The following is a 22,828-nucleotide window of genomic DNA, read 5'->3' on the forward strand; positions in this document are numbered from 1 at the left end:
AGACTGGTAATAAAAAAGATTGCATTTAGTTGAAAGTATCTGGTAATATATCAGAAGAAACTGATGGGGTGGTTGTTTTTTTCCCCCCTAGAATTACCTGAGTAAAGTAAACAAATTATAACTAATCACCAGATTGTAATTCTGTCACATTTCATAAGCCAGTCAGTGTCAAATTAAACTGTATGATTATATTGAAATGGAACTGTGCTCTAATGTATGTGGATGTTCCCTCCAACAACTAAGATTGAAACCCATCCATGTCTGTCCATCTAGTGGCTTTTTTGTCTTTGTCCTCTCATGTACTTCACTGTGGATCCACCTAGAGTGATGAGTGCTGGCAACCATCCTCAATTTCTTTATAAATCAGAAATACACTAGTGGAGTCTAGAGGTTTTTCACTAGTTTTCCCTCATTTTTGCTGTGTCAGCAGCCCATCTTCTCTTTCAATAATACATCGAATTTGTATTATTAGTAAAATTTAATTTGTTTCATAATAAATTGGGCTTTTAATTAAAAGTTTAAGTGGGAATACTATGATATTTCACTCTTGTTTATAAGGTGGGCTCCTGATTGTTCAGGATGGTTTTTTAAGTTGATGAATTTGAACATCTTCCAGGGCAGTTTCCTGCAAGTGAGTATCAAAATCAGAGGGTATATAGCTACATTTGAATGATATCAAATAGGTTGGATTAAATTAGGAAGATTGAAACAAAACATGAGGAGACTGACGTAGACATGATTACTTCATGCAGAGCATGAAGAGAAGAGCAGAGGGAAAGTATATAATAATTTTTCACCATTTTGAATTTTACATTGTTTGACTTTATTAATCTCTCTATAGTCAGTGATAAGTTGTGTTTGTGCCAGTCATAGCTGGCTTCATATGAACATCTGAGAGTTGGTTACATGTCCTTCAGGTGTTACCTTATTAGGTAGTGAGACTCATGTGGTCACCTTGCTTAGCAATATGGGATGCGCCAAATAGAAAATGTGAAATTTAATTTTGGTTGTATTTAAATTATCATTTGGTAGTGTCATAATTCTGCTGTCTTCTTTGTTTTCTCTTCTAAGGAATTTTGCTTTGGCACCCTCACAGAATGGCTTCGTTTCTATAACAAGTGGTTCTATTGTTCCCTGTGGATTTTGAATGGCCTGCTACAGTCCACTGGTTGGCCATGTGTTGTTGCAGTAATGGGTAACTGGTTTGGGAAAGCTGGGTGTGTGCCATTTTCTTCCCTTTTAATTTTCTATGTATTTTATAAAGTAAATTATCCAGACTTGTAAAAACTCACCTACTTTATGTTCTTCATCTTTTACCATTAGATACACATAGAATCACATACCCTACTTTGCTGGTAGCAAGTGCATTCAGAGATAGACAAGACACTTAGATTGCTGAATGTATACCTTAATACATTGCCCATATTGGGTCTGAATAGAATAGAAAATTCTTTAAACCTAATAAAAAGCTAGTGCCTGTTATTTTGTCTGGGGGAAACATACTAAATTATCTTATGGGCCTTCTAAGTACTGTAGTTTGATCAACCCAAATTAGAACTTGATTTTAGTTTTTCTTATTGCTTGCTAGTGAATTTCATTCAGAGACTATAAGAGACTATAAAAGTCATTCACATTTTGGGATTAAAAAATGTAACATTTCTGCATCTGATATTGTCATTTGTAGGCTGTTTCCATATGTTTTAAATAACATGTAATTTAAGTGACTTTCTGGACAGGGACTGTATTTTTAGCTTGTGAACATAGTAACTTAATGTACCAAGTATAGGCTCTCAGCAAATGTGTTAACTATTTTTCCCATCTTAAAAACTCTATTTTTAGAACCTGAAAATTGAGGTAAATAGTACCTGCTTTGTAATTATTATTATGGTTGAGAAAGAACAAACATTATTTTGATCTTATTGACTTTTAGTGGAATAATAACTTTTGCAATAATAGAATGAACTAGTAGTTGTGAGTCAAACCAACTCCTCCTGTAAGTGGTTTAACAAAACTGCTTTGTCAATAGTCGTTTTCTTAGAACATTCTGGTCTTTTGTTTGTTTTGAATGTGAATGAGTAGAACTTGCTTTTATAAGCCTAGGTAGGAATATTGACGCATATCTTTAGTTTCACTGCTAGGAGATGCTAGTAGGTATGCGATGTTTTATAGCTAACTGAGCACCCTCAAGAATTTGTATGGCTCAGACCAACAGAGGAAACATCAGAGACATACTATTTACAAAAAGTCACTTAAACAAAAGCGAAACACTTTATTAGTTTCCTTTACATCTCACCTGATAGGAGGAAGGGGGAAAGATGGACACATTCTAAATTTAGTGGTCCATTGAAGCACTATGTTGCTTGCATATTCAGTAAATATCCCATAAATAAATACCTATGTTATTTAACATATATGAGTATTATATAGTTGTATTGATTTTAGAAGTCTACTTTATTACATTTGTGAAAAAGAGTAAAATTAACAATTTTATAGGAACATATTGGAATGTATTATATATATTTTTTAAATCTTAAAATTAAATTTATGGTGAGGGAAATCATTGTGGTATTTACTAATGTATATTTAATAATCACATGCGATCCTTTTCTAATCTTAATCTCTTCTAGACGTGGAGTTATTTTTGGTCTCTGGAGTGCTTGTGCCTCAGTGGGCAATATTTTGGGAGCATGTCTAGCATCTTCAGTTTTGCAGTATGGGTATGAGGTGAGTTTCTTGCTTTTATCAAAGGAGCTTCCAGGGAGAAGTTAGAATATTATATTTGGTTCATCTTGTATATGTATTTAAAACTTTAACTCTGCTAGGTCCTAAATTAGAAATTGATCAATTTGTAAATGAGCTATCACATTTCTGCCATGAATGATCCTTTCTGCAGTCAGGCACAGTGAAAAAATTTGTCTTCCAGTCTGCCTTCATGTTAAGTTTTTCCCTTGGACTTCTATTTTTCCATTGTACCTAGGTTACCCTAAATATTTCATGTAGAAAGCTCAAACATCTTGAAACTCCACATTTGATTATTGAACTCAGTTTTTCTCCGTTCTCTGGGATAATTTATTTTTCTCTTTCACTATCCTTTTTCTTATGCTCTTTAGGAATTTATTTTCTCCAAGCACTGATCTGTGATCTGCTCTTCTTTATCTACTTCTTTGTAAGCATATCCCTTCTATATCTTCAGCTGTCATCTCAATGATGAAATCTACATTTTAAACTCATATCACACATTTATGCAATCTCTACTTGGATGTCCTACTGTTATTGCCAACTCACCATATCTGAAAACTAATCCTTCTCCTTAAACCAGTCACTTCCTCATTTCGGTCACTCTGACTCAGTATTTTGGAGTCAGATTTAATGCCTTCCTCTCTTTTTTCCACTATTTTCAGTTAATAACAAAGACCTACCAATCCTTTCTTCATAATTTCAGCAGTATTTTAGAAAATTTAATTTTATTAATTTTTTAAAATTGACAAGCATTTTCTTTCCTTTCACCTCACTGTTAAACAAAAAGAGAAAGAAAATGAAAACCCTCATAGCAATTATATGTAATCAAGCAACGCAAATTCCCTAATTGGCCACAAAATGTATGTGTCATTCTGCATTTCAAGTCCATTACTTCTCTGACATCTAGTGAGTGACATGTTTCATTTTTTTTATCTTCTATAACCACAGTTTGTCTTTGCATTGATCAGAGTTCTAAAGACTTTCAAAGTTGTTTTTTCTTTGTGATTTTGTTATTCTTCTGGTTCTGCTCATTTTGCTTTGCATTACTTTACATTCATACACATCTTCCTAATTTTCTCTGAAATTTTCCATTTTTAGTTTGTCAGTTCTTATGGTACAATAATATTCTATTACCTTCACATACCACAGTTTGTTTAGCCATTCCCTAGTACAAGGAAGAGTTAATTTCCCATTTTTGGCTATTTTGAAAAGAGTTGCTATAAATGTTTTTATTCAAGTAGACCCTTTTCCTTTTTCCTTGATCTCTTGAGGTATCGGTCTAGTAGTGTTATCTCAGGATCAGTGAAAATTAGTCAACAAACGTTTATTAAGCACCTGCTATGTACCAGGCACTGTGCTAAATGCTGGGGATGCAGAGAAAGGCCAAAAGTAGTTCCTTCTCTCAAGGAGCTTGAAGTCTAACAGGGGAGACAACATGCAATCAACCATGTATAAACAAACTACATATACAGGATAAAAAAGGAGAAGAAAGATTTTTGCTGTATTTAGCTGCAATTATTTCCTTTGTTCCTTTACTTACTGAATGAGATTATCATAAAAATGCCAAAAATTAAACTGTTATAAAAATACCCGATACTAAATCAAAGCACTGGTGAACACATACATAATATGTAGGAGGCCATAGTTATAAGAAAAGAATAAAAATAGTTAAAGGAGAAATTGTATTTGTTAGGAAGTTTTGGTTTTTTTGTTTTGTTTTTTGTTTTTTGGCTTTTAGGCAATTGGGGTTAAGTGACTTGTCCAAGGTCACACAGCTAGTAAGTGTCAAGTGTTGGATCTGAGGCCGGATTTGAACTCAGGTCCTCCTGACTTCAGGGCTGGCGTTCTATCCACTGTGCCACCTAGCTGCCCCAGGAAGTTTTAGTAAAAACATTCCTGACTTCTTCACAAAGAGTAAGGAAACAAATAGTGGCAAGTTCACCAGCAGCTCCAACAGGATACAAGATGACTTTAAAAACAGATAGGTTTTTATACTGAGGGCTGATGAGCCACGTCAGAAAGATACTTGAACTTAATTGGACCCATTCACAAGTATAGAAGTAGATACCGTTTCATTTGAACAGTGGGACCATCTCCAGCAGAACAAATATCTGGAAATATTTACAGTTTAGAGACTTATGGAGCGTAGTTCCAAAACACTTCCCAGAATTGCTAGACTATCTCACAGCTCTGTCAGCAGTGCACTAGTGTGTCTGTTTTTCTGCACACTTTCCCAGTTGTCATTTTGCTTCGTTGTCCTCTTTTAGGCCAATCTTAGGCATATGAGATAGAACCTCAGAGTTGCTTTACTTTGCATTTCTCTAATAGCGATTTGGAGCATTAAAAAATTTTTTTAATATTAATATGTAATAGCTTAGATTTCTTCCTCTGAAAATTGCACATTCAATAATCCTTTCTCCATTGGAGAATAGATGGCACCACTGTTTCTTATTTTATCACATTGTTTCATGGTTAGTGTAATGGCTTCCTAATTCATCTTTTGGCTTCTAGTCTTTCCTTCACCAAGCCACCTTTTCTCCTCTATAGAATTGGCAAATTAATAATAATAAGTAATTTGCACAGTGTTTGAAGGTTTGTAGATCCCCTTACAGTAGCCCTGTGAGGTGGCTAGTGCAAGTAGTATTCTGCCTATTTTGCAGATGAGAAATTTGAGACTCACAAGTTGTGGCTTGTTCATTCTTACAGAGCTGATGAGTATCTGAGGTGGGATTTGCAGACAGCCAACCTGATTGAAAGTCCTTTACAATAAATCCTTTCACATTGCCATTGTACTTTCTGAAACACTTTTCAACATAACATTTCTCTCCCTTAAAAACTCCAAGATGCAGATAATGGTCTCTAATCTAAGTACAGGACTATTCTTCCTGGCCTATTTATTTAGCCTTCTGTCTTATGCTGCCATCTTTTAGTCTGCTTTATAACCCTGTATTCTCCAACATAAATCCTGTATTCTACTCAGTTTTATCTGCCCACTGTCTGTTTCTTCCATTCACTGTGTTCATTTCTTTCTCTGTTACTTTGTGTTTGTCTGCTTATGCTTTGGGCTACAGAGCCGAGCTCTGCTTTGAGTCCTAGATCTTTTGTAAAACCTATTCTTGTTACATAGGTCAGCAATCATATTTCGAGCTTTTGAGTTTCTATTGAATCACTATATGTGCTCCATAATCTGGCCATGGAGGTTCTTAACCTTTTGTTTGTGTGTCATGGATCCTCTGGACCTGAAGCCTGTGGTCCCTTCTCAGAATAATGTTTTTAAATGTGTATGTGTATGTATATTTATATATGTATATTTTTAGTTACAAAGGAAACCAATCCTATTGAAAGTTAGGTTGAGATCTGTCTTATACTATTCTCTTTTGTGTATTATAGTTCCTGTTTCATCCAATTATTATGTAAGGTTGAGGGCAAGAATTCATATTTTTTGAGTTTCCCAGAGGACCTAGCATAATTTTGAATACAGTATATTTGCTTAATAAATAACTCATGAGTTTATAAGAAAATATTTTTATTTTTTCTCTTCTAGTATGCCTTCTTGTTAACAGCGTCAGTACAGTTTGCTGGTGGAATCGTTATCTTCTTTGGGCTTTTGATATCTCCAGAAGAAATTGGTAAGGAGAAGTAGTCTGATTTGTTCAGAGCTCCTTGCTGTTAGGGAAAGTCCAGGGCAGGGATTTTAAGTACTTATTCTCCTAGAAAGGAAAAATTATGAAATCTGGTCTACTGATTGTGGGGCCCAGTTTTTATTTGCTGTAAAAATTGTGACACTGCCTCTTTTGGTGGTGATGAAACAACAGAAAGTCACCATTGGTACACAGAAGAATCAAAAGGGGATCCTGATTTGTGATTTGCAAATTCTTAAGATAGCAGTAAGGAAGTAAACAGTTTTCCATATCCCTCCAATTAGGACTTCCAGTTTACCTATTACTTTTTATATGGACCACAAGTATAACTTAGCTTTATTTTTGCACAAGGCTAACTAAGTACTGCACAAACACAGCCCAACCAGAAACTAGAGGTTGCCTCTGTGATGTATTTCCCGAAGAACGTTTGTCATTAGGAAGCAATTTGTCTCACTTCCAAGTAGGAATGGTATTGGTAACTGTTAAACATTATCTAGAAAAGACCTAAACATAACTTCAACTCTACCAAGATGGGTCATTCTCAATATCTTAAAGGCATAAGGTACTTTTTTTGCTTAACAGTCATAGGACCATGGGATTTAGAACTGGAAGAGACCTTGAATGTCATCTAGTTCAGTCCTCTCATTTTTATAGGTGAAGAAACCAAGGTCCAAAGAGGTTGAGTGACTTCCAGGATAACACAGGGAGTCAGGAGCAGAATGGAGACTCAAATCTAGGTCCTTTGGCTCTGAAGCCAATGTTCTTTCCATTGCACTGGATTCAATTAGGTAGTCAGCAGCAATGTATTAATCACCTACTGTGTGCCAGGTATCATACTGAGTATGGGAGGGACAAAGAAAGGCAAAATTAATTTTTGCTCTTAATGAGCTTACATTTTAATGGGGGAGATAGCATTCAAACAGCTATGTACATACGAGATATACATACAACAGGGTAGACTGGAAAGAATGTCAGAGGGAAGGCCTTGCGATAAGGGAGACCAGGGAAAGCTTCCAGTAGCTGAGACTCAAAACAGGAGCTGGAAGTAAGGAAAGAGAGCATTCAAGGCATCAGGGGCAATCAGTGGAAAGGGACAGGGTCAGGAGATGGCATGTCTTGCAAGGAACGTTAAGGAGGCCAGTGTCACTGGATTGTAGAGTATGTGGAGGGAACAGTACTGTGAAGAAGATTCAAAGGTAGCAAAGGCCTAGGTAATGAAGGGCTCTGAATGCCAAACAAGATTTTTATGTGTGATCCTGGAGCCACTGGAATTAATTGAGTTAGGGGGCTGCTCTTTTTGTGCTTACACATATGGGTCTTTCCTAGTTGTATCATTCAGCTGTTTCGGGACCATAGCAACCAACAAAAAGGAAAATCCTGAACTAGAAAATGGAGTGTTCCTCAAAATAGTCTAATTAAACCAGATTATCATTACTTCATCACTCCCTTGGTGTAGGGTTCATAAAATTCCAGGGATAAACCATCTTTTTAGGTCTCTCTTTAAAAAATTAAATGTCATATTAGTATCTTAACATTAAGCAACAATACAAATTATCTGGTTAGCTTAAGGGAACAGGGAAAGCTCATCTGTGTCAGACTGTTTAACATTTATTCAGTCACAAAGGCTAAAAGAAAAAAGAATGAGAACACACACTGCTTATCCTATAAATGTTTTGTCTTTTTAGAAACTAAATTTAATTTTATCTCACAATGACAAGCAAAGGCTTTTGAATTACATAATCAAGGGCACAAGAACAGTAAATAAAAACAGTGAACATGCAAGATGAAAAGACTCCAAACTCAAGATTGTACATGATTATACGTGTCTGTAGACTTTAGCTGTTTACCACTTATTCATCTCATCCCTTAAAATGGTATATATTTAACACAACCTGCATTGTCCTTTTTTACCTATTTACAACGTATGTATGGATTTATTACTACTACTGTTGTCTTTAACAGGTATAGTTAATGTGTATATCATTCCCTTGGTTCTGCTTTTTTTCATTCTAACTCACTTCAGCTAAGATTTCCTATTTAAAAAAGTTATGGTAACTTAGCTTAATGAAATGTGTGTGTTTTTAAGGAGAAAGATCATAGTCAATATATAACTTCGTGCTTTGGGACCATGTTTTCATACATTTTAGGTCTTCCAGGGGTTGAGGAAGAAGAAAGTTCTGAAGATGACCCTTGTAAACCATTAATTAACAATACTGACAATGAGGATTGTGAGCCCAATTATTCAATCCAAGAAGTCAGTACAATCCATCAGCCCAAGGCGATCAGCTTTTACCAGGCTTGCTGTCTTCCTGGAGTTATGCTGGTAAGGACCACTTCATCTATGTCTGCCCTTTGGTGTTTACCCTGAAGATCAGCACTGCCTGGCATTGAAACATCCTTGAGTACTTCTCTTTATAGTTGCCCTAGAAAGATTGGGATTCTTTTACCTCTTCTACTTAAAACTTAAAACAAGAGATTTCATAGTGTTTTTTTATGATGCATTTCAGTGTTGCCATAGCCTTTGCAGTAGAAGAGAGTTAAGAAAACTTTTCCTAATGCCTTAACTAAATCCTTTCTGCCACAGTTTTTCAGTCTTGATGTGGAATTTCGAGAACTGCAATGGAAATAAGAGATCTACGTCATGTTTCCAACTTGGCCTACTGACTTTTTGTGTGGCCTGGTGTGGGCCACTCTATCTGTGTTTGCTTTTTAGTTCCACATTTCCCTTTACATATCACACTAGGTTATTTTCTTTTGAATTTTAGTGTGAGATTATAAAGCATGTGAGCTTATTAGAATAAGAATACTTTATAAATATAAAGTGATATTGTAGCTTTCCAAGTAGGCTCAACATTTACAAATGATTCATTTACTGTTAATTAGTTAATAATTATTATTTACTCTTTACACCAGACAATGGTAACAAATATTTTCATCTATATTGTTAAGTATGAATTAGTGCCTAAACAAATTTACATAATTGCCTGATAATTAAATGTGATATATGTATTAGCTTTGCAAACCTTAAAGTGTTATATATGTAATTATTGTTACGTTGTTGGTGATGATAATATTGGAAATAAAATAGAGTTGGTTTTTTTTTTAGGCCAGCTTCCTAACCACTTAATTTTGTTTTTTTAGCTATCATCCCATTAGTCAACTCACACCCCTGCCTTCTGTCTATGTATAGTCCTTCTTACTGCCCTAAAGTTCTTAAGAGTTATCATCTTCCCATGTAGGAATGTAAACAGTTTAACCTTATTGAATCCTTTATGATTTCACTTTCCTGTTTACCTTTTTGTTTCTCTGAACAGTTTAACCTTATTGAATCCCTTATGATTTCACTTTCCCAATTACCTTTTTATGTTTCTCTTTGATTCTTGAATTTGAGAATCATATTTTCTGTTCAGCTTTGGTCTTTTTATCAGGAGTGCTTGAAAGTCATCTAATTCATTAACTACCCATTTTTTTTTTCTGAAGGATTATACTGTTTTGCTGGGTAGGTGATTCTTCATTGAAATCCCAGCTCTCCTTTGCCTTCTGGAATATCATATTCCAAGTCAAGCGTTCTAATGTAGAAGCTGCTAAATCAGTTATCTTGACTGTGCTCCATGATATTTGAATTGTTTCTTTCTGGATGCGTACAGTATTTTCTCCTTGACCTGGGAGCTCTGAAATTTGGCTATAATTGCTGGGAGTTTTCATATTGAGATCTTTCTGGAGGTGATTGGTCAATTTTTTCAATTTCTGTTTTACCCTCTGGTTTTAGAATACCAGGACAATTTTCCTTGGTAATTTCTTGAAATATTATATCTGGGCTGTTTTTGATCATGGCTTTCAGGTAGTCCAATAATTCTTAAATTATCTCTCCTGAGGGCTGCTAGGTGGCACAGTGGATAGAGCACTGTTCGTGAAGTCATGAGGACCTGAGTTCAAATTCGGCCTCAGATGCTTACTAGCTGTATGATCCTGATTAACCTTGATTGCCCCCCCCCAAAAAAAAACAACCCAAAACACGCTAAATAAATACTCTCTCCTGGTTCTGTTTTCCAGGTCACTTGTTTTTCCAACGAGATATTTCACATTTTCTTTTATTTTGTCATTTTTTTTGGACTCATTAGCTTTCACTTGCCCAGTTTTGATTTTTAAGGAATTATTTTCTTCAGTCATCTTTTGTACTTTTCCATTTGGCTAAATCTATTTTTAAGGAATTATTTTCTTCAGTGAATTTTTGTATGTCTTTTTCCATTTTTTTTGTGCCTCCTTTACTAAGCAGTTGATTTTTTTTCATGATTTTCTTGCTCCACTCATTCTTTTCATTACCCATTCCCAGTTTTTCCTCTACTTCTCTTGATTTTTAAAATGCTTTTTGAGCTTTTCTAGAATTCTTTAGACCCACATTTTTCTTTGAGGCTTTGCTTGTAGTCGTTTGACAACTATTCTGAGTTTGTGTTTTGTTCTTCCCTGTCACCATTATGTGGTGAAGTTCTTTTTGTTTTTTGCTCGTTTTCTAACCTATTTGGTGACTTTAACTTTATATTAAAGTTTCGCTCTTCTCCTGGGGTGGAGGGGGCACTGTGTCAAGCTTCAGGTTTTTGTGATACAGTTTTCAGAGCTAATTCTGGGGACCTGTAAGTTTTCAGTTCTTCCAAGGTAGTATGACCTAAGGAGAGGTGTGGTCACTGCTCTCCTGGCCTGTGCTATGGTCTGTGAGTGACCACAAGCACTCTTTTCCACCCTAGAACTGTAACCAGGATCCCCCACTCCCCTACAGTTACAAGCTCTGAAGTGTTAGTATTTCTCCTCGCTCTGAGACTATGACCCGGGCCTGTGACCTAGATCCCTGTATGGGCAATGTAACAGAGTCCTGCCCCCAGTGCCAGCAGAGTACCCCTTCTGACCAGTTGTCCAGGCCCCTTACCTTCTGTGGGCTGAGAGCTACAGGAAGTCAGATGCCCCCAAAGCCCAGGCTGGCTTTCTGGGACAGGACATTACTGCTGGCTTGTGCTGGCTGGCTTACTGCTGCTTACCCAGAGCTGTCTGCACTGGGCTGTGCTCAACTCTCACCCCAGTGAGACAGACCTTTCCTGTTGACCTTCTAAGTTGTCTTGGGCTGGAAAATTGTTTTACCCTATCCTTTTGTTGGTTCTGCTGCTCTAGAATTTGTTGTGAGGCATTATTTTAAAGTTGTTTGGAGGGGCATTTGGGAGAGCTCAGGTGAGTTCCTGCCTTTGCTCTACCCTCTTATGCTAAAATTTCTAAGTGTTGTTTCTGGTCGGCTCACTCATTTCATGTAATTTAAATTCAGAAAATGATATAATTTGCTCATGACTAAATAGCAAACCCTTCTGCTACATTATTTATTCTTGACAAACTTTTGTTTCAGTGGCTACAGGTATAAGGATGTAAAGGGAGCCTGGTTAACCTCTATCCATTGTGCTTGTGATAGCTGGTCTGGATAAAATGATGAGGATGACTTGGTTTTGGCTGGGGCAAGGGTTGGGGGCAGAGGGATAAGAGGTGGAGTGGAAAAGAGCTTTATCCTCTAATGATGGAATAACTGGCTGCTCCAGTGAAAAGACTATATAAGCCAGATGTGCTCTGAACTTAGCCTGCTTGTTCATCCTACTTTTTCCTTGAATGCTAAGTGTTAGTTTTTTCCAGTGGCCGCTATATTGGGTATTGAAATCCTAGCTCTAGCCCTATTTTAAGACAATAGCAACTTTTTTTTTTACCCAAAGGAGAGCCACATGACAGAAATTTTGTGCTCGGTTTGAAGAATTGGCAATTTGTTGAATATTTACATTGTAAGCTTTTAGAAATTATTATGTGGAAGTATTTTTAGTAACTAATGTTTAGGTGATTGACTTATGAACTACATTTAGTCATAATATCCAAGTGTAAGTATTATATAAACTTTTTAGGAAATAGTCAATCAAAATACTTGGCTACTGATAACAGAAGACTAAGGTTTGCTAAATGCATTTATCTGTGGCACATGCTGTGTGTGTATGGCTGATCTTTCTGAATCAGAGGATAGATATACGTGTGCCATTCCCCAAAGGATCAAACCACTGGTGTGTGGACTCTTCCTAGAGGCCTGAAGGAAGTAGTGGGGGAGGCCAAATGTGAAATAAGCATGTGTGTATATCCTGTGCTAGTGATGCATCACATTCTCCTACTTCTCTAGAAGCTGGAGAAGAAAAAGTGTGTTGGGGAGGGGTGGGATAAAAATAGACAAACGGGGATTTGTAAAAGTGTTTAATTTCTAGTGCTATTGGACCCAGATTCCCTTAATTAACACCACCGTATGAAAAACTACCAAGTTCTCTTTTTGTGTTTTATGTCTTACTGGTTGCTGAATATTTTTTTCTAGTATTCCCTGGCCTATGCCTGCTTGAAGTTAGTGAATTACTCCTTCTTCTTCTGGCTGCCCTTTTATCTGAGCAACAACTTTAGATGGAAAGAGGCTGAAGCTGACAAGCTCTCCATTTGGTATGATGTCGGAGGAATTATAGGTACGCTTGGAAAATGTCTTTAATTTCTTGTACTGTGTTTAAAAAACAAACTCCTGGACATCATTTAAAAAGTAGATTTTTCGTTTCCTGCCTGTTTTCTAGAAGATCTTCTCACCTATAGAAAATAGTCAAATCCTGCTGGGGGGGGGGGAAGTCTTCAAGAAAGGAATAGTAGAATTAAAAGATCCCTGTGGGTTTTTTTGGGGTTTTTTTGTTGGGTTTTTTTTTTGTGAGACTTTCTTGGTCTCTTGTTGATTAAACTGTTCCTCTGTCTTAGCTTGTTAGGCAATATTTTTTAAAAAATTTATATTGTTTTTTTAAATGTAGCGTCCCCTCCCTCCTATCCAACGCTGTTTCAGACCATTATAGTTAAATCTTTTTTTCTTTAGATCAAAGGTAGAATGATTATATTCATTTTTTTCAGCCTTCTCAGAAAAAGACAAAATAGTGGCCCACTTACTGATTACTAGAGCAGGAATAAAATAATAACAGTGGGGAACCTTCCTTAGTGTTCCACAGGGCCTTCATTCTAACTCAGCACCTTGTTTTTAATGGAGTGAGGGTGCTGGGCTCAGGTAGAAGTAAAAATAGCCCATAATCAAAGGCAGGAGCCTCTTTCATAACAGTTGAAACATTTTTAAAGGGGATTACTGATACAATTAAAGCAGATCATGAGTGCTTCTTAGATAATGTTTAAATCTAGAATTGTGATAAAGTCAGAAAGTACTTTGAGCACATAAAAGGAAACACCTCCAGTGGTGTCCCGTTCCATTTCAGTGCTTACACTGACTTCTAGGCCACAAGCCAAAGGGTCAGTTTTGCTCCTGCACTGTTTAGTTAGTGCAGGCTAACCTGCCGACAAGGAAATAACTTGAAGGAAGGTATTTGTAAAAGTTGGGTTTGATGGGTGTGGGTCACGTCAGCTGGCCTATCCTACATCCTTGGGTTATGAACAACCCAGCCATAATTGCTGCACTTAGACTTCTTGCTTGCTGGATTTTTATTGAACTGAGTGAAAAATAAAATTCAGGAAGAATACGCATTTGCTCTAGGCGGATAGCAGTTGAGGGCGTTGTTTTGTGTGTTGATGATAGTGTCCATAATCATTAGTTTTTATGGGAACTAAACATCCCAGGAAATTTACATAAAAGAAGTCACCTATGAAAAAAGCTTTCTAAGAGCATAGGACATATTTTTTAGATGAATAGGGTATAAATGGTCCTAATGATGAGAGTTAACAAAGAATAAGATATAGACTAGCCAGAGAAGACACAACTGAATAAAGTTGAGAATGTTGGTAAAATGTATATATTTTCTGTACTTGAAGGTGGAACTTTACAAGGCTTCATCTCTGACATGCTACAGAAAAGAGCACCAGTGCTAGCTGGGAGTCTGCTTCTGGCAATTGGGTCCCTGGTTGGATATAGCCGTGAGTATACCTTGCACAAAAAGTGCTTTTCTGGACTTTGAAGGAAAGGTACTAGCCTGTAGTCTGAGGCCAGTTTGGGGGAATTTGCCTTGAAGCAGGCTACACAGGGATAATATAGTGCCTTTGCAGCTGATTGTAAATGTCTGGAAAAACCATCATCATGTAGTTTTGTTTTTGTCTCAGAGGAAACTAGCATCTCATGTGCTTTGTGGATTTTTTTAAAAGAGCTTTCTTGCTAGCATACATGCTTTGTTTAAGGACAGGCTCCAGAGAGTCAGCATTGCTGCCAATAAAACAATAAAAGGGCCAGAGGTTTCCAAAGAGGAGAGATGTAATTAGTAGGTGTGGTATTTGTGGTTGAAGATAATGTTGAGGTGGGAGAAGAGCTCCTTCTTGGTTTATAGAAGTTTTGTTGGGTATGACTTCCAACAAGAGGCAGAAGTTTCCCAGCCAGAAAGTGGGGGGGAGAGGGGAGGGTGGCAGCATCTTATCAATTTACAGTCTCTGCTTGTGAGCCTCATGGAGTGTTAGGTCTTAGTGCTGTTGAATTGTGGCAGATGGAGCTCTTAAAAGCCAGTGTCTTAATAGAATATTCTCTCTTGCAGGTTCTCCAAACAATAAGACTATTAATGCACTCCTAATGGCTGTTACAGGTATGGTATGCTTGAGCAAGCTGATTCGTATCAATATGAGATAGATGGTAATTGGACTATGTTACAAGTTTATTTAATGGTAACTGTTGATTTAAGTGAAAAGAAAGATGTGTAACTCATCCAGATTATGTTTCTGCAAAAGTAAGATGATTTCTCCATTTAAGGCACGAGATTCTTATTGATAGAGGACTAATCTCTGAGTTAGTAGTTTATTGATTTGAAGATTTTTCCCAGATTAGTTATTGCTGCCACAGATGTTGATGTTTCAGGAGAGAAACCAGTCCTGCTGTGGGCTAAATAAAAGGAAATAACCTGCTGGGGACTTGAAGGGAAGTCATTGCCCTCTAAACAGGAGGTGGGGAGAGAGGGGGATGGAAACTACTAAAAAACACTCACAAAAGCTTTCTAAGCAGTTCCACCTTTATGGAGACAGCACCAGAGAGTTTCAGAGTTCCTTTGGGAAAATTTAAAGTAGCCCCCTATCTCAAATGAATTAATGAACAAAACATTTAATTGTGTATTATGCTTCAGACACTTGTGTTAGAAATTCAGATTTTTTTAAAAAGAGACATTTCTTGCCCTCAAAGCTTGCATTCTGTGGGAAAATCATAAGTAGGGAGAGAAGTGACTAGGGAAGAAAATTTTGTTCTAGAGAATTGGAAAACGGAGGAGGGAAGTATATGGAAGGTGTAGCTGACAGATGGTGAGCTTGGGTTGCTGAAGGAGATTTGGAGCTGTCAAGCATGACCTGGGGTGCGTTCAGACTCTATGAGGACATGCCTTTGCAAGACCCAGATTATTCTGTGACTGGGTAGTTTTGTCTTTTGTTATTTTAAATCCAGGTTGTTTTATTTTTCTGCTCTTCAGTCTTACGTGTGTCTTTTAAAAAATCTAAATGAATAAATTCTTTCTGCATCCACATCAAGGTCTCTAAACAGAGTAGCCCCCTTATTTCTTGCTCATTTCTTTAGTGTCCCTAGACTTCTTACCCAACTTTCCAGCCCTCCTGGCATCACCTTCCTTGTAAAATTTTAGACCATAGGATAATGTTTATCCTATTTCTGAACATGTGAACTCTGTTCTCTCCAAATCTGGGGCACATGTTAAACAGTTCCCAACTTTCCTCTCCTTTCACAAACTCTTTTAAGAGTAATGATTTCCCCTCAAAGTTCCCATCTTTTCAGCCCTGGCAACCAGTTCCTCCATGTTAAAATAGTGGATCGGTAGAGGCAGAAGGACCATGTAGTCAAACCTTTCACTTGAATATACTAGAGAGGTTTAATTCAAAGACATTCCTGGAAGTTAGAGCTGCAGTATGTCTGAGAGATCTTCTAGCCCAGGAGTGGGGAACCTACGGCCTCAAGGTCACATGTGGCCCTCTAAGTCTTCAAGTGGAGCCCTTTGACTGAATCCAAACTTCATAGAACAAATCCCCTTAATAAAAGGTGATCATTGTTAAGTGTTTACTACTGCCCCTATCAATGAGGTCCATGGTCCAAACCATACTCTCTCATTCTAGTACTCATATCAGCAGATACACTTATCTCCCTTGATTCATTCACCTGCAGATGTGAAATTCTTATAAAGTTCTGGTTGAGCATCTTCAACTTTAATTATCCGTTAGTTAGCACATGACTTTGAACAAATTCCTTAATCTCTCCAGTCCTCAGTTTCTTCTTCATCTTTAAAATGGAGGTATTTTTCCGGCTCAAAAATCCTATTCTGCTGTGAAGTCAGACAGTTATGGGTATAATAGAAACTGTCTATAATTGGTATCTAAAAGCAAACCTATTAAAGTTCGGGTATCTCCATTACATGGTGGTTGTTCCTAATCTCATCTTGCTTCAGAATAAGACAATAAGCAGATGAACAGTGGCAACCATGTACAGACATGTATACTTTGGGCTTTGTAAGACTGGCACGCCTCTCAGTAACGCAAAGAGGGCCATGCAGTGTTCTTTATCCAAAGTGCTGAACTAACTGATTCCAGTCCACAAACTGCATGAGGAATTTTTAAGATAAATGGCTACGTGAGAAGCATGTGCCTCATTCCAAAAACTTACACATACTTGCTTTGCCCCAGCCACAGACACAGACTTCCAGGTACATTTAAGGCTCTCTTTCCCCAGGAGCCACCAACTCCTTGAGGAACAGCCTCTCCCTGTGCTCTTTTATATGCTTTTCTCTATGGAATGCATGCTTCTCCCTTTAGATGTCTCCCATCTGATGAAGCCAAGAAAAAACTAGCATATGTTTCATATGAAAAAGATAGAGGATTGTCAGTGAAGCAGTCATAAGGTACTGCTATTAAACTTATTTCAGGAGCTGTTGCATATTCTAATGGCATAGATGAGATCATATTGAAGCATGCCCCAAGGAGCTATCCAGATTATTTCATTTTATTGGAATTTTCTCATGCTATTGCTTAAAATAGGTCAGCTATCAGTGGCTTTGAAAGCATTTTAATTACAAAAGTTTTTGTAATCAAGTTTTTTATGGGTTTGTGTTTGTGTTTTTGGTAATAGGGTGTGGCCTATTGGACAAATCAGTAGTATTTCCTGTTCTCTAATGAATATTCTGAAGTGTATCTAACATTTTTTGTGCTTTACAAAATATGATGAGAGCGAGCAGTATGAAAAGTGCCATGAAATCAACTTTTTAAGGCAAATTCAATTGGAAATGTAGAAAGAAATCTTGGGTTAGTCAATCAGTAAATAGTGGGGCTGCTTTGCTGGGGTTAGGCAGACTGAGGGAGGAAGTGCAGGATGATCTGATGATTTCTTGTTTTGACTAATTATTATTCTTCTTTTTTAATTAATTTATTTTTAGTTTCCAGCAATCACTTCCATCAGCTTTTGAGTTTAAAATTTCTCTCCCCCCCCACCCTTTTCCCTCCTCAAGACGGTGTGCATTCTGATATAGGCTCTACTTATACATTCCTATTAAACATATTTTCACATTAGTCATATGTAAAGAAGAATTAGAACTAATAGGAAGAAACATAAGAAAGAAAAAACAGAACAGAGGAGGAAAAAAAAGAGCAAATAGTATGCTTCCATCTGCATTCAAACTCCAATCCAAAACTTTCCCTGGACGTGGACAGCATTTTCCATCATGAGACTTTTGGAGATGTCTTAGATCCTTGCGTTGCCGAGAAGAGCTAAGTCTGTCAAAGTTTTGACTAATTCTTCTTAATTTAGTGCTAAGCCCATTTTTTTCTGTGTTGCTGGAGGGTGCTTTCCATGCCCTCTGAATTTTGGCACATGTCCTCTAATTTGGCACCTTGTATCACTGCCCCAGTCACTTTGTCCTGTTTAGGATTCTGTGCCAGTGGTTTAGGGAGTAGGTGGTGTTATAGTTTATAGAAACTATGTGGGGGTTCTTTATATGTTTGGGTTTCATATACTTGGATTCGGATATTTCTTACTTTGGTATTCAAGGCCTTTCACAGTGGGGCTCCAAACTAGTTTTCCAACATTATCTTACCCTGCTTATTTTATTTTTACCTGTTTTCCAGCCAAGTTTTTCTGTTTGTTCTTCTCCAAACATAGCCCTTGTTTTCTTACTCCCATAGGCTCCCAGGATAATAGGATCTTAGATTTAGTGCTGGAAGGACCTTAGAGGCCATCTACTCCATGCTTTTGCTCATGCCATTTTCAGTGCCTACAATGCCCTTCCCCCACATCTGTTCTCTTGGAGGCCCCATTCAAATGTTACCACTCTAATGTAGCCTTCTCTGAGTCTTGTGGCTTATTCTGTCTCAAATTCATACTCCATTTTGTGTTATTACTTTCTTTGTATTTGTGTACATGACATAACATTCCTTTGCTTGTCTCATCTTATCTCCCCCCTCCCCCGCCTTTCGACACTCTCCCACCACATATATATTCTTTGAATCCAGAAGCCATATCTTTCTTATATTTAACTGCTACCTTTGGAGCAAACAAGTCAGATAGCATAACTGAAAAAGCAAGATACTCTGGAGGAGAGACAGAAGATTCTACCTCTACTCCCACTCAAACCCTGATGGAGATATCCCAGGACCCTGAGCCCAAGAGTTCTGGGAATAGTAATGACCTCCAGACCATCCATCCTGCTTCCAATCCACAGCCCCCACCTGTGAGGAAGAGGCCCACCATCCTTTCCACCAACAATGCCAACTACTGACCAGTTGCCATCAACAGGCAGGGCTGCAACTCCTACTTCCCTACTAACCACAGATGCTGAAGATCTGGAAAAGGAAGTTCTCACCACGAAAGTCTTTGGCACTGCCAAACAATTTAACATGAAAACTGGATATGGTTTTGTCAGTGGAAATGACACTGAAGAAGATGGATTACTTTCTGCTTTGCCACTATACCCTGAAGACCATGGGAACTCTCCCTCTGACTTGCAAGTGAAAGCCCTCATATGTGTTGTCTTCCTTATTCAGATGTGAACTTGATAGCAAGACTGTCTTCACTTTCCTATTTGTATTTCCAGTGTTTGTCACAATGCTTTGTACGTAGTCAGCATTTAATGAATATTTTTTCATTTATTCATCCATGTTGTATCTAGCAGAGTGACATGCACATAGGGCCTCAGTAATTGTTTGTTCAGTTGGATTGGTCAGTTTGAGAAAAATAAAACCCTTGGAAAAAAAGAAGCTGGAGATGAAGGCACTGCCATTCTTGCCTTTTTATCTTTTGCCTCTTGCCTGTTAGAAGATAAGGATGGTATTTTGAGATTTTAAGGGTTACCCTCAACAGTGCCTACCTTTCAGAGTTGTGAAAATCAAATAAGATAATATTTATAAAGCACTTAGCACATAGTAGGTGCTGTATAAATGCTTATTCCCTTCTCTCCTTTTACTTGCTTTTTTATTCTGTGATTTATCAGAAACTATCCTGTTTACATTTTCAGGGTTTTTCATTGGAGGACCCTCCAATATGATTAGTGCTGCTATTTCTGCGGATTTGGGTCACCAGGAGCTGGTACAAGGGAGCAGTGAAGCTTTGGCCACAGTTACAGGAATTGTCGATGGAACCGGGAGTATTGGAGCAGCAATGGGCCAGGTGAGATTATCAAAGGAAATGCTTTGGTTTTTTTCATATATCTATATCTATATATATCTATATCTATATCTATACCTGTATCTATCTATCTATCTATATACACACACACACACATATATAAATTAAGGTTTTTTTATAAAACAAATCAATAAAGCTAAATCAAAAGCAACCTCCCAAAAAAACTTGCATATTTGACATTTCAGATAAATAAGTAATTAACACAAATCTATAAGGCCAAGATCAATTCTCAAATAAGGGTTTATGATACAGAGAAAACCTTGGCATACTTACCTGATAAAAATGACCTTTCTCACACACTTCTGTTTCTTTTTTTATCATTAGTTTATTTTGAATTATCAACAATCACTTCTATAAGCTTTTGAGTTTTAAATTTTTCTCCACTTCCCTCCCCACCTCCCTCCCCTAGATGGTGCCCAATCTGATATAGTCTATAACATAGACATTCCTATTAAGCATATTTTCACATTAGTGATGTTGTAAGTAAGAATTAGAACCAATAGGAGGAACCACCAGAAAGAGGAAACAAAACACAGGAAAATGTTAATGTTAAAGCATGTTAAATATTTCTCTGAAGATGGAGGAATTCATCTTTACATTACAGTATATGGTGCTCCTGCAGTATCCTAGAGTTCTCCAGCTTTTTATCTTCATGGGTGTCAAAAGCTTGTGGCTTGTGGGGAAATCCTACTCCCTATCACCTTCTACCATAACAGTGCCACTTGTATGTATATATATATATATATATATATATATATATATATATATATATATATATATATATATATATATATATATATATATATATATATATATATCCCTCATTCTGTTCTCTTTTCCCCTATCATAGGAAAGAGTATTTTTTCATTTATTCATCCATGTTGTATCTCCCTATCATAGAAGCCTTCTGTACCCCATTGTTGGTTTTTTTTCCTGGCCTCTGAGAATGAGGTTCCCCCCTTCCTTGCAAGGCTGAACCCCTTTGAACTCATCTTTTCCCATCTCCCTCAGGATCTTGCCCCCATCAGTCATTCCCTTCTTTACCTGCTGGCCTCTTCCCTGCTACCTACAGATATATTCACCCTTTCCTTGCCTTTTGAATTCACTGTATTTTTCTTTCACTGCCAAACTCCTTGAAGAATTTTCTTTGCTGGTTGTCTCCATTTCTTTACCAGTGCTCACTGCTTAGTTCCTGTCTTGCTTCCAGTCTCACAGCACTACTGAAATGACTCTAACAAAAGAGGTGTGTTGATTACTCTTCTGGTCTGTGAGTGACCACAAGCACTTTTTTCCACCCTAGAACTGTGACCAGGATCCCCACTGCCCTGCAGTTGCATGCTCTAATGTGCTAGTGCTTCTCACTCTGGGACTATGAGATTTAAAAAGGTCAATCCCCAGTTCCATGAGACATACCCCCTCTGCCAAAACTTCAATACGTTCCAAAGAGGAGCTCATACAGCTGCTGTTGAAGTTTGAAAAGGCTTATGGTTCCACATAAAGATTCTTTGAAATATTAGCTTCTGGGCTAACTGTGCATGTGTGTATTTGTATGTCGTGCCTGTCTTTTTGTTCCTCTTTTTCCTTTCCTTCATTGAAACTGGTTCATCACCACTTTAGATGGAACCATGAGCCTTTTCAAGTCTCAGCCCTGGCTAACTGGGCTTTGGGTATCCACCTACTCTTTTTCAGATAATATTTACATAGCCTGCATATTATCACTAGATAAGCCTTATGTGTCCTTTTTGTCATAGAAATATTGAAAAATGTAAAGTGGGGTGGGGAACCTGCAACCTTGAGGTCACATGTGGCCTTATAGATCCTTGGGTGTGGCCTTTTGACTGAATCCCAAGTTTTATGGAACAAATCCTTTTATTAAGGGGGTTTGTACTGTGAAGTTTGAATTCAGTCAAAGGGCTGCATTTGAGGACCTAGAGGACCACATGTGGCCTCAAGGCCACAGGTTCCCCACCCCTGGCATAACTTCTCTTAGAATTCTGAAGTTTTTAAAACTCAAGACTCTACTGAGACTTTTAAGACACTCTGTGTGAGATTCTTTGGTAGTGAAATCCTTTGTTCAAGTATTTGAAAAATGAGAGGCCTGTGCATGTCCCTTGAATACCATTATTAAGTCTTTGCCCCAAGGAGAACAAAGAAAAAGGAAAAGGACCCATATGCATAAAAATATTTATAGCAGCTGTTTTTGTGGTGGCAAAGAATTGGAAACGGAAGGGTTTCCCATCAATTGTGGAATAGCTGAATAAGTTATGGTATGTGAATTTGGTGGAATATTATTGTGTTGTAAGAAATGATGTAGTTTCAGAAAAATCTGGACTTACATGAACTGATGTAAAGTGAAATGAGCAGAACCAGGAGAAAAATCTATATAGTAACAATATTATAAAGATGAGCATCTGTGAAAGATTTAGTAATTGGTAAATACAACGATCCAACACAACTCTCAAGTACTTATGATGACAAATACTTTCCACCTCCAGGAAGAACTAATGGACTGAGTGCAAATTGCAGTGTATTTTTTTCCTTTTTTTTTTCTCATTCTTTTTTTCCCCTTGAAATATAGCTAATGCAGAATTATGATTTATATAACTTGTGCATAATGGGTATTATATTTCTTGCCTTCTCAGTGGATGAAGGGAGATAATTTGCAACTTAAAATTAAATATAAAGTAAAATTATTTTTGAAAAAGTGAAAGACCTACTTATAAGCCTAGAGAAGGTTTTGTAATGTATTTTAAGAGAGGAAAACAGTTGTCTGAAA

At 37.3% G+C, this 22,828-nt stretch overlaps 1 protein-coding gene across 3 annotated transcripts in view; it reads left to right on the forward strand.

The window, feature by feature from the left end:
* Positions 1-22,828, forward strand: part of SLC37A3 (solute carrier family 37 member 3) — a 48,884-nt gene that overhangs the window by 24,045 nt on the left and 2,011 nt on the right. For all 3 annotated transcript variants that reach the window (XM_020998033.2, XM_020998035.2, XM_020998034.2), the window contains exons 6-13: positions 1,072-1,217; positions 2,628-2,724; positions 6,284-6,368; positions 8,528-8,703; positions 12,757-12,898; positions 14,226-14,327; positions 14,933-14,980; positions 19,883-20,034. In XM_020998033.2, coding sequence (XP_020853692.1) covers positions 1,072-1,217; positions 2,628-2,724; positions 6,284-6,368; positions 8,528-8,703; positions 12,757-12,898; positions 14,226-14,327; positions 14,933-14,980; positions 19,883-20,034 — 948 coding nt within the window. The remainder of the gene's footprint in view (positions 1-1,071; positions 1,218-2,627; positions 2,725-6,283; positions 6,369-8,527; positions 8,704-12,756; positions 12,899-14,225; positions 14,328-14,932; positions 14,981-19,882; positions 20,035-22,828) is intronic.

Source organism: Phascolarctos cinereus, unplaced genomic scaffold, assembly GCF_003287225.1.
Source record: "Phascolarctos cinereus isolate Bilbo 61053 unplaced genomic scaffold, phaCin_HiC Scaffold_1;HRSCAF=81, whole genome shotgun sequence".
Taxonomy (NCBI): Eukaryota; Metazoa; Chordata; class Mammalia; order Diprotodontia; family Phascolarctidae; genus Phascolarctos; species Phascolarctos cinereus.